Source organism: Gymnoscopelus braueri, assembly GCF_963280865.1.
Source record: "Gymnoscopelus braueri genome assembly, chromosome: 21".
Lineage (NCBI taxonomy): Eukaryota > Metazoa > Chordata > Actinopteri > Myctophiformes > Myctophidae > Gymnoscopelus > Gymnoscopelus braueri.
Window position 1 is genome coordinate 45,063,271 of NC_137623.1, and position 13,035 is coordinate 45,076,305.

A 13,035-nucleotide genomic window follows, 5' to 3' on the forward strand; every position below is an offset into this window, starting at 1 on the left:
GGAGGGATGAGGGGTACATTGGGAGAAGGATGCTGAAGATGGACTGCCAGGTAAGAGGAGAAGAGGAAGGCCAAAGAGGAGGTTTGTGGATGCTGTGAGAGAGGACATGCAGGTGGCAGGAGAGAGCGAGGAACATACAGAAAACTGATGTAAACAGATGATCCGCTATGGCAACCCCTGATGGGGATTAGCAGAAAGAAGGAGGACACATAAGTTAGGGGGTGACTTGCTCATTCCTCGTCCGTCGAAGAATGGACGAACAACAGGTGTGGCCTCCTCTTCGGTGGGCTGGGACAAGCCTACCTCATTGAATCACTGACAACAAGATAACCTATGGGCTCGATACTTCCTTCACAGTTGTTACCAATGATTCTAATGAAGGCTCCGTTCCATTTGGGTTCTCAAACGTTTTAATTTCAAGGACCTCCATAACTCTGAGAGTGTACAAATGGAACCAAAATAGACTTTTAATAATAATAATAATAAACTTTATTTGTATAGCACCTTTCATGACATGAAATGCAGCTCAAAGTGCTTTACAGAGCAAGAATACAATTACAGTTACAACCAATTTAAAAATAAAGCAAAAAAGAAAAGCAAAAGCATAAAACATTAAAATAGGCAATACAGTGAGGACATGGGTAATAACACAGAGACTTAAAAATCAACCAAAAATCAGCTAAAAGCAAGAGTGAAGAAATAGGTCTTGAGCTGTGCTTTAAAGCTATCGACAGAGGCTGCCTGTCTTAGGTGTAATGGGAGTTTATTCCACGCTGTCGGTCCGTAGAAGCAGAATGCTGCTTCACCGTATTTTTTATATGTCATTGTAGGCACCTCGAGCAGGTCAGCACTTGAAGACCCGAGGGGCCGGTTTGGAACATATCTCTCTAGGCAGTCATAGAGGTAGGAAGGTGCTAGACCATTTAGAGCTTTATAAACTATTAAAATAATTTTTTTAATCAATCCTAAAAACAACTGGGAGCCAGTGTAGTGAAGCTAGGGGCCATCTGGTTCCATTTGTACACTTTCAGAATGACACACCCATCTGTACACAAATGACACCATTTGTACACTTTCAGAATGACACACCCATGAGGGGCAATGTGGATCCCCCTCAAGGAACCATGAGGGTCCCTGGACCACACTTTGAGACCCATTGGTGTAGCAGAGTGTTTCCAGTGAGCCAACATGCACAATATCAGCACCCTGACTCTGTTTGACCAGAATGGAACAGAGCCTTCATTAGTATCATTGGTAACACCTGTGAAGGAAGTAAGGAAGAGGCCGAATTTCTTTCCATTTAGGAAGATGAACAATGACCTCATTAACATATATACAATTACTGTAATATCACTTACTGTATAAAAACCATTTAGCTGGCCAAGTGAAACACTTAAAAGCCTATTTTATCCCAAAGTGCAGTTAACCACTCTGCCTTTGTAATTACCTCAAGAAATCAGGGAAACAAGCTCAGTATAAACACATCCAGTTAAAAAACCCATCTCTTCAATTTATCTTTTATAATTAGCACTTTATAAGACAAATGAATAGTTAGCATTTTATCTATGCTGCTTTCTTTGTTGATTGTATCGAATTATGTTTTCGTTTTTAATTTGCTGCTCCTATTCTTTTACAGCTGCAATTAGCTCATTGGTTTTCATCTCGTTTTTAATCTGTTTGTCTTTTTTTTTTGCTGTAGCCTATTGTAGGAGATTTTCAGTACTTTTACTACTCCACTACATGGCAAATATTTTACTTTTACTCCACTACAATTATTTGAAAACTTTAGTTACTAGTTACTTTGTAGATTTTGCTCTATTATTACACATTAACCACGTCAACCCTTCATACATTTCAAGCTCACAATGCGTTGCCATGCGACGCATTGTGAGCTTGTAGATCTGCTATTGTCAAAAGATTTTGTTTTATGCATTTGAAAACTTGTGAAATGGCACATTCTGCATAAAGAGTACTTTTACTTTTGGTACTTTGAGTAATTTTGATGCCAATACTTTTACTCAAGTACATTTTGAATTCCAGACTTTTACATGTAATAGAGTATTTCAACATTGCAGTATATTGATACTTTTACTTAAGTAAAACATTTGAGTACTTTTTCCACCACTGAGCCTATAGCTATTTACTTGTATAGCCTGTGTTGTCTTCTCTGTGCAGGCCAATAGGTAAGTTAATAATTTACCAGCGTTAGCCCCCTATGCTTTACTATGCAGAGTCACACATAATGATTATTATCAATGTTTATAAGAAGCTGTAATGTTACCTGTGTTGTTGCAGCAGCAGCAGCAGCAGCAGCAGCAGCAGCAGCAGGCCTATATGTCTTGGACTGAAACGAACTCAGCACAGCAACGAAATGTTTGTCAACACAGCTGTGTTGCCTGGCAACAAGACACGCACATACGCGCAGGGAAATAATGAGCTAAGCTGCACACATTTAACACTAATTAGGGGTTCGTTGTTGAGCTCAAACTGTGATCACAAAGTAATGACAATAAATATGCTAGTATACCTACACTGTGCATATGGATTGGTCTTTTTATCTGGCACATTAATCTGATTTTAGAGCACACTTATAGACACTTTTCTTCCTCCATACATTCATTAATCACTGGACTCCTTATTTTGGGCATGCCATAATATAAAAAAAAAAAAAATTGCACACACATTCCCAAAATGCCAAATCATCCTACAGGTGGCGCTATAAAAGACATGTGAAAGATACAGGTCAGGATTTTTTCAGGAGGTTATTTCTTGGCCTCTAGGGAGTGTGCGTGCAAAGTTTCACGCAGATTGGAGCAGTTATAGATAAAAACAATCGGCCTGTTATAGCGCCACCATGAGGCTGATTTGGGACTTCGGGTGCCCGCAAGATTTCTCGGAAATCGCACGCTGCGCTCATGATCTGAGGCATTTTGTTCAAAACGGACCAATCCCGCAAAGTTTGGAAGCCAATCTTAGCCAATCAGGATGGAATATGAAAAATCGGACAGATCTGTTTTGATCACATGACCATAGAGATACTGTGTACTGATTTGCGTGATGTATGGATAAAATCTGTAGAAAATCGGCAAATTTTATTTGGTGCAAAAATTGGCCTCCTGGTGGCGCTATAACAGCCCGATCAGAAAAATTTGAGACAGAGGTTCTGCTCTGGCATGAAGGGAGTGCGAGTGCAATTTCACAGGCATTAGGCCAACGGTGCCAGAGATTAGCTGTTCACAGACGGACAGACAGACCGGGTGCAAAACCCTGGCGGTGACAAAAAAACAAAACAAGGTATTTTCCAAAGATCTGCGCATCTGGGCCTCAGCCACACGTGCATCATGGCGTTTTACCTCCACCGTCGTCGCTTCAGTTCGCCACGTCTTGACCATCCCATGTTCTCATCTCACATTTTCTGTCATATTGCCGTCGCCATGACAGTAATGGGCAGAAAACACGGGTTACGTGAATTAATAGATATGGACACACACACACAGTGAACACACAGACATCTTAAGGATTTTATTATTAAACAGCTTTTTGAAAATACAGGTTTACAGACTGTGATTAATAGAAAATAAAAATACAACTACCAGTATTGGTAACAGAAACAGAAAATGAAGGTGTGTACAATAACAATTCCAAAAGCATACAAGAACCTTTTTATCCCCCCTTTTGCGCAACATGAGTAAATCGGAGCATTTCTCACTACGTATGTACTTACAACACACACACCCATCATGCACAATCGCACGCAGTCAGCTCATACACACACACACACACACACACAGGCAAGTGCAAATCTGTCCTAGCACACACACTATGCTGGGTACGTAGAACATACAGAAATATCGCCTGGTTAAATCCCTTTCAGATTCAACTATGTAATGGTAGCCATGTAGACACACTGGAAAACTTCTTACACGTGTACTCTTATTCATAGGAGAATAGAAAATGCGTAAAGCAGTAAGACACTCTGGTCGAGGCTTGGGTTGTGTAGTTATCTTGGCATAATGTAAGTCCAATTGGCGAGTTGAAATTAATAATCCCAAAACTATCCAAAAATAGCTCCTCATTTAGGCTACTTCCATTGTACGACTAAACAACTCTCAAAGTCACCCTTTTAGCACATAAACAAAGCTGATTCTGACAATATGTAACATCACAAAACCCAGTAGGGTGTCTGTTTTTTATTTAAAAAAAGATCAAGGGAGGAAGGAAGAAGACCCGGACTGTATCCGCGGATTCAGATCCGGATCTTCAAATAGTAAAATCAACAAAGTTTTAATATTTTCTTTAAAAACAAACTCCATACTGGGTTTTGTGATGTTATATATAGTCAGCATCAGCCTCGTTTGCATTCATTTATGTGCTAAAAGAGTGACTTTGAGAGCCATTGAGTACAATGAAAGTCAATGAGATGCTATTGGATTCATTTCTAATCAACAGAGCGACACGATTATCTCGCCAATTGGACTAGTTGCATCATAAAACAAGCCAACTACATAACCAAAAACTCTGCCAAAGTTGCTTGGAGGAAATAAAACAAAAAAAGCATTCGATAACGAGGTTGGACGGATGCTATGAAAAACAACACAGGTTACGTGGATATGGTAATGGACTATCCCCAAATGTGCTCGTCCCTTTACCCTTCCCAAATTCAGCATGTTTCTAAACTTGATACAAAAATAAAATTGTGCCGCCCCCCAAAAAGCCTGCCTTGCATACTCTCTCCTGCCCATATATAATAAAAAAAAAGAATCTAGAATCAAATATGCACCTCAGGTAGATGTCCCATTCTCATTCCTGGGCAAAACACCTGGGTCTTCAAACCACCATCGTATGAAACGCATAATTACTATTCTGGGATCGACTGATTTTGCCTGACGCAACGGGACAGTTAGAGGTGGTGTAAGCGATATATTTTGGTTTGGTTAAAAGTGTTAAATAGCTCTATATTCTGTTGGTAATCATTGCTATAGAGTGTTTGTTCAGTTACAGGGGTCTCCTCTTTAGTAAACAGAAACATATTTTCAGGCCAGGATACCAATTTTATCCAATCAGGAGAGAGAACTCACACGGGATACAGGATAAACAAGTGAAATTGGAAGTGACGACACAAAGGAACGAGCAGACAAAACTGGAACTCTATAAAATGTAAGCTGATAAACGGGTACTCTTACATGATTGCTTGAAGTTGGCCACCCACCTGAAAATGTATTTTCTGTTACGAACTGGAGAGACTAAACACTATAGCAATGAATACAATCACAATGTAGAGCTTTCTCCTTTTAACAAAAAAAAACGTTTTGTTTCAACCAAAAAAGATCACTTATCCTACCTTTAAGTGCAAAACTAATTAGTCTTGCACGACAGCCAAACTAAAGCAGATATAAATAAAACAGCTTTCACTTTCTAAATGTCTGTTGTCTGGTCAGCATTCTCAAAAAGCACTGCGGTGCGACACCTTTGTGATGCACACACACAATATGCTGAGGCAACGCAAGTGGGACACATTTCAAGAGAATTGTTTACTTCAGTGGTTCTCAAAGTGGGGTTCAGGGACCGTCAGGGTTCCTTGGGGGGTGGGGGGTTCCAAATGGACCCTTAAAAAGGTCTGTAACTCAGAGTGTGTACAAATGGAACCATATGGACTTGATGGTGGTCCTTAAAAAGTTTGAGAACCACTGGTTTACCTCACAGGATACTTACTTCACCACTTACACTCTGCGACTATTGATCTTTGTGCCATTAGACAATGACAGCGATGGCACAACCAGTCTGCTTGTCTCCACTGCTCCACTACACCCAAAATGTTCCCCATGTATTAAATCTGATATTTCACCTTTGGTAGAGTTAAATAAAAATAAAAATACACTTTATCTAGTTCAAGGAGTCTAAACCAAAATTCCTCTGCCAGTCCAGAACCACACTGTCTCACTTTCATTTTGAAAGTGTATTCAGAAACAAGACAAAACAAATGTCAAGGGTCTAACTGGAAAATATTCAAAGTGAATAAAAGTGATTATACATGAGTCGGACTTAAGATGATGAACTACATTCTGCAGTCACAGAAAACTGGGAGGGAATCTATAGGGATAACATGGTGGACTGTACCGAACAAACGCCAAATCCCTTATGATGTTGAACTAACCAATTAGCATTGCCTCAAAATGTTGCCGTTACATCACTGTCTTTAAGATCCTCTTTGTTCTTTTTGTTGGCTAGTGATTCAAGATGATTTTTAGCGCCAGTATGCTTTGGGTGAGACACCAAGTTCACAACTCCAGAGCCGTTTGGCTCTGTGCATATCTGTAGTCCCAGGTTCCCAGAAGGTGGCATACCTCCAGTGTTTCTCAAACCTTTTCATTTCAAGGATCCCCATAACTCTGAGAATGTACAAACGGTACAATTTGGTAAAATTGTCAGTTACAGACCTGTTAAGGGTCCCATTTGGAACCCCCTCTCAAGGAACCCTGAGGGTCCCTGCAACCTCACTTTGAGAATGACTTGCATTTCCCGTTTCCTGTTTCTGGCACATAAAGGTGTAAATTGTGTTTCCCGTTCAAATCTGCAAACGAGCCAAATCAAACAAAGCTATAGGAAAATGAGCCCGTACAGGAACAGGAAACGGGTATGGCCACCTTCTAGACACCTGGGATTACAGTTCTGCACAGAGCCTATTAGACCAGAGGGCTCCATCCATCCATTCATGGGGGGGGGGGGGTCTTCTATCTCTTGCCCCTCTTGTTGCCCACGGGGGGTTTCTTGAGCTGGAGCAGGGGTCCGCCGGCGCCGAAGCCCGTAGCTGGGGGGTTGGATACCCCGAACGTGAGGCCCGCCGAGGCGTTGATGCCTGGATTGTTGCTAAAGTTAAAGCCCGACATGTTGGTGCCTCCGAAACCTGGAGAGGGAGGGAGGAAGGGAGGGAGGGGTGGGGCAGAAGAGAAAAGAGGGGGGATTAACTACGTGAACACTAGCATTCCTATTCTGGCCATGTCATAACAAGTAAGCCTTTGGCAAAATAAGCAAACTTTCTGCGAAAGCTGACCACAGCTGTGAGCTTGTAGATCAGCTATTTCAGGCAAAGACATTTGGTGTAGAGGGAAAAACAGGAGGGGGGCCAATCAGAGACCCCTGGGGGACGCCGGTCAACGAAGTACAGGTATATAGGGTTAAAGTGGTTAATAACACACACATTATTAGTAATAGTAATTCGGAAAAGACATGTCATGTTCTTTTTTTATCCACCACAGGGGCAAGATTTGTCACAAAGGACAACAAGTTATAAAAGGTAAATACAAAGGTAAAAAAATAAAGAAAGAAAAAAGAAAACCCCCCAAAAAGTGCCAATGGAAATATTGGCACTCTAAAAGACAAAAATGCAAGACTTTAGCTCAGATGCAATTCTTTTTGTACTAAGTTCAGCCTGTAGCTGAGCACCCATTGCCTAAGAGGCGACCAAAAGAAGAAGCACACCTGCTCTAACACTTCAAACCAGGTTTTTGAAAGTGTATTAAATACAGTTTGGGAAATCAACACCTTATAAATCATCCTGCAAAAATTCCAACTTCAAACACTTTGTGCCTCAAGGTTTATGACAAACATCCAAGTGTGTGCGTGCGTATGTATGTGTGTGTACCTGCACTCAGACTACCTCCACCAGGCTTACTGGCAGAAGAGAATCCAAAAGTGGAACCACCCGTCCCCACTCCACCGAAACCTGGTGCAGCTCCAAAACCTACGGTAGCGAGAGACCGCAGAGTTAGCATCCAGGCCCCACGCACACACACACACACACACACAGAGACAGAGACAGAGACAGAGCACATCAAGAATTAACAAGCAAGCAGTGTTTCTGACATGTTGAGACTGGAAATACACACAGGACAAACAGAGAGACAGACAGACAGAAACACACACAAACACACACACACACACACACACCAAAGAGCTTCAAGGGTGAAGACAGCACCGAGTGCCTGTATTATACAAGGCCATAAGTGAACTTGTGATTGCACACAGCAGCAGGAAAGAGCAGATTGCAACAGCGCTGGTCAGGAACTTGGTCAGCGGTTAAGGAAAAGAAGCGCTTTCTCTCTGCGTGTCTGAACTTAGCGTTCAGGCCGCTAGCAGCCACACAGTCATGCTGAGGATGACAGCTTGCCGATGTGAGCAACCTGATTGGCCTAAGTAAGTAAGCCTTTCCGAGCCAAGTGAACCATAGGGGGCAGGAGCCTATCTCCTGTTTCTGTAGGGTGAGGCGGCTTGATATACAAGTACATCCCTCTGGACATGATGTTAGCATGTCACAGGGACATGCTAACATCCAATCCAACCCTTGATGCTGACTGAGAGCCAAGCAGGGAGGCATTGGATCCCATTTTTATAGTCTTTGGTATGACCCGGGCCGGGGGATCGAACCCCCCGACCTCCCAATCTCAGGGCGGACATTCCTGATTGGACTAATCCCCACATTAAAACGACTTCACTTCCTCCAATTGGTTAGTAATACTTCTTGTGGTGTGCAGGTGAACGCACAGTTAAGCAACCTCTCCCACACTTACAGAAGAGAAAATCTGCAAATCTTGGCTTGCATGACTCATTCCTCCGTTGATTTTTAACCCATTCAATCTGGGAAAGCATCCGTGTCATTTTAGATTCCGTTGGCTATTCAGAAATGGCAGATATACAAGCTCATAGCGCGGCTATGAGCTTGTAGATCAGCTTTTTTTTTTTTAAAGAGAACATTTGTAACTCAAATCTTTGCTTCTGGGGGTCTCTGGAACAAAATATGTTTAGATGGGGGTCTGCGGCCAAATACATATCATTTTGGGGTTCCTTGACACGAAAGTGTCAAGGAACGCCAGGAAGTTTGAGAACCACTCATTATAGCAACATACGTTTTTCTTCAAAAAACTGTAAGGACTTAGAAGACATTTGTAGAATCCCCAGAAGCAAAGATTTGAGTTAAAAATGTTCGCTTTAAAAATATATTTATATTCAAAGATTTGCACACATTTTCATGATTAAAAAAAAATAGCAGATCTACAAGCCCATACATAGCGCTGCTCTTGTGCCACACTATGAGCTTGTATATTTGCTATTTCTGAATAGCCCAAACTATAAAATAATGGTGATAGCTAAAAAAATATCTAAAATGACACGGTATGCGCTCCCGGATTGAATGGGTTAAAGTAGAGAAAATCTTCATATCTTTTCTCAGTTGTTTAAAAAAAAAATCTCATACACACAATCGCTGCTGCCTACACTTACTGCAATGCCGTAAAAGACACAAAAGACCAGAAGAGCAGCGAGACTGAAGATTAAGAAAGGAACTAGAATGAGCAGGGAAGAAATGGCATCGGGAAGCAACAAAATTTCAAAGAAAATTGATTATTAGAATAAAACAGAGGCAGTACCTCCGAGGCTAGTGCCCACTCCCGAGGCAAAGGGGTTTCCAAACCCTGCCCCCAAGGGCGCCTGGCTCCCTGAGGCAGAGAGAAACATGATAATGCTTTACTCCTCTGACCCTCCAGTACTGAATGTCCGAGTGAGAGAGAGGTTCTCTGGGCTCAGGTTATGGGATGATAAGGGTTCACCATCACAATACAGCACTGGGTGGGATTTATTTTAACCTCTTAAAACCCTATATACTTAATTGACCCGAGTGCCCCAGGGGTCTATACTAGGTTCCCTCCTCCCCCCACCGCACTAAATATATTTCCATTTAAAAAAAAAAATCTGATCTACAAGCTCACAACGCGTCGCGACACATTGTGAGCTTGCCCACAGAATAGGGATCAGATGCTAGGGTTCAGGTGGTTAAATAAATACAATTCTGTATGTTCCTTCCCTTTTTGATCAATATGAAAACTCTACATTGGATTTTCAGATAATGGATGGAGGGTTCCAACACAAGGTGCAAGTGAATGTATTTTTGGTGAGCATGAAACAAGAGTGATTGTGAGTTCTGTGGAAGTGTGTGTGTGTGTGTGTGTGTGTGTGTGTGTGTGTATAATATATTGAGCTGGTCAATTAGCATGATGTCAACACAGCACTGGAAGGCAGCAGTTCTCAACATAATGCTGCCTTTGATATCAAAAACAGTAGGCCAGTGGCTCCCTAACATTTTAGCTCAAAGTGAGACCCCAACATACCGAGAAACATTATGAATTCATCACTTTTAAGCCCAAATTTACATCACAACAACACGTCACATTGTGAGCGGCTATTTCCACGATTACTACATTTAACATTTCTGAAAAATATTTACCGGTAAACATTTGTATTAATGTCTGGAAATCTTTAAATAAAAACTATTATTTTGGACTCAAATTGTGGGAATCGTTTTTTCTTCAAAAAAGAAAAAACTTACTTGCAAAGAGCAGAATGTTTTTTGGGGGGGGGGGGGGTTTACACTAAAAATCTTAGCTGATAAATGGGTACTCTCTCCATATTGGATGAAATTGGTGACCCACCTAAACATTTATTTTCTGTTTATTAAAGAGCTGAAGAGACCCCTGTTACTGAACAAACACTAACAATGATCAGATACAGCTTTAACAAAAAACCTTGTGTTTTAACAAAAACTATCACTTAAACCAGCTTTAATTAATACACACTTCTTTAAGATATTACAGATTGCTAGTTCTTTCACTCAGAAACCTGTCTTGTTTCCTTTTTGCTGTTTTTTTTTTTTTTTTTCCATTTCATGTGGTCAAATTTAGGCATAATTTCCAATTAGCCAAGGGCGTGGGGAAAAAAGTAACTTCTCAGTCAAAAAGAAACAAGGACAAAAGGTTTCTTCTTTTAAAAATGGATTTATTGTCAATTCAATGCAATTCCACTTACATAAAAACACACAAACATTTTTAGAACATATGTGATTGTTAATTGCTCAATTGCTATTGCATTTTGACAGGTTTTTTTCAGAAAACGTCATGATTTCTGAGAGTGAATGAACTAGCATGTGCCAAAAATGCATCACACAAATCATAACATTAATATAGCTTAAAGGCACACCATATCATATTAAATACACTGTATATGAACAGGCATAGGTTATATAAGGGTCAACACACTCATCTACAACAGAAAGCACTCAAGATTCATATTAGAGAAAAATAGTGGCATCTATTGCTTATTTTATACTCTGTCGTATGACAGTGTCGCAGCAAAAATAGCAGATCTACAAGTTCACAAGAAATCGCATGTGCGACGCGTTGTGAGCTCTTAGATATGCTATTTTAGGCACTCGACACCGTTGTACAGACTAAGTATAAATCAGGCTAAAAGGCTGCCACTTGGTGTAAACTGAAAAAATAAAAGGAAACCAACGATATGTTACAAGGTAGGAGAAGGTAGAAGTGAATGGAAAAATAAGTTAAAAAGCCAGGGAGTAAAATGTGGGGGAAAACACAACAAGAGGATTCTTACAATTCTTTTAATTGTAAGACTCATGCTTTGATTGTGAAAAAAGCTAATTTCTCCTCCTTCACCAGAACGATCACTATTCAGGGGCCAGAATCTCAAGGCCATGCTTGAGATCATTACCTAACTTCTGAAGTGCAGTACATGCTTCTTCCACCGAAAAAAATTAAAAGGTTATAATCTGAAGTTACGCCAAAATGTAGTTATCTCACCTCCCTTTCCAAAAAAAAAGAAGAAAGAAAAACACCAGAGTAACAGAGTATGTATGTATTGCACTTCAGAAGTTTGTTCTTAATGCAAAAGCAATATCGTGACTGGCTCTACATATGGCAAGTTACATAAATTGCCCCCTTCTTTATAAATGACAATGGACATGGCAGAAATAACAGGTCAACAGATAAAGATGTTTAGCCTTCATTAGCCAACATCCAAAGACCCTGCACACTTCTCTGAAACTACCTCCCAGAAAATGAACCCACACTCTAGCAAGGAACAGGAATCGAGGTATGCTGTTAAGTAAAGGATTTGTTTACAGAGTCACAAAAGCAATGGATATGAAAGAAAGACACTGACTTCTAAATTGTGCACAGCAGCCTGCTGCTCTTAACACCTGATCAGAACCACATGTTCCGTAACAAGATTTGGGATTTTTAGTGTCACCACCAGGCCTGTTATTGAACATTTCAATACAATACAAGTCAAGATCAGAGGGACACCTCAACACATTCTAGACTTATCAGCAAGTTCAAGATTAATCACAGTTGCAGGGAAAAAAAGTAATAACTGCCAAGTCCAGGAAAGAATTTGCAATAATGAATATGCATTAAAAAAGGAAACTATTTTGGAGACGCATACCACTAGAGAAATACCAGGCAATGATATTGAGCCAACTATCAAATTCAGATGTTGCTAATACTGTAAAAAAAAAAAAAAAGAGGAAAAGGGAAAAAAGTACTATTGTTCTAAGCCTCCAACTAGGATACATGTATTCCAAACAACCACAATCAACTTCAGGGTCCAAACAATGTTAAGGCGATCATGGATCATTTTAGAATAATGGAATAAATAAAGACCAAAGACAATCTAGAGCAACTGTAAAGCTGTGGATGACAAAGAAGTCTTTGAGTGTAAGCTAAAGCAAAATGTTACTCATGCTGAACACTAGGGAATCCCAACTACGTGGCTGCTAGGTCCAAGTGTATAATCAAAATCGTAGAAGGTAAGAGGGTCTAGATTTGTCAAAGAGAGGACACAGCAACGTCCAAAAGCAGCAGTTTTTTGTTCATCTCAGAGCACATGGCACGTCCCTAACAAACGAGGACTGCATTTTATTTCTTTTTTTGGCACAAATGCATCTCACTGGCCTCAACGGACCAGCGTATGAGCAGCAGCAAAATCCACTCTCTTCATCTGAACTAAAGGGCCATTCACACCAAGCGCGGTAACTGTAGCGATAATTATGTTAGCGTCCACACTGATGAACGATACGTTCTGTAAACAGTGGCACCAAACATAATGCGCTGTGCACTCCAGCTGTGTGAGCCTGTATCAGAGCCCACACGAAAGGAGGGGTGGGAGAGAGGGACATTTCCGTCTCAGTAC

The 13,035-nt window shown here is 40.7% G+C and overlaps 1 protein-coding gene across 3 annotated transcripts in view; it reads right to left on the reverse strand.

Moving 5' to 3' along the window:
- Positions 1 to 3,507: 3,507 nt before the first annotated feature.
- nup58 (nucleoporin 58) overlaps positions 3,508 to 13,035 on the reverse strand; it is a 28,662-nt gene continuing 19,134 nt past the window's right edge. The window contains exons 12-14 of one of the 3 annotated variants that reach the window (XM_080417219.1): positions 9,423 to 9,491; positions 7,643 to 7,741; positions 3,508 to 6,904 (exon numbers count right to left, since the gene is read on the reverse strand). In XM_080417219.1, coding sequence (XP_080273345.1) covers positions 6,732 to 6,904; positions 7,643 to 7,741; positions 9,423 to 9,491 — 341 coding nt within the window. In that variant the 3' untranslated portion in view covers positions 3,508 to 6,731. The remainder of the gene's footprint in view (positions 6,905 to 7,642; positions 7,742 to 9,422; positions 9,492 to 13,035) is intronic. The other 2 variants (XM_080417220.1, XM_080417221.1) reach the window with 2 other exon arrangements.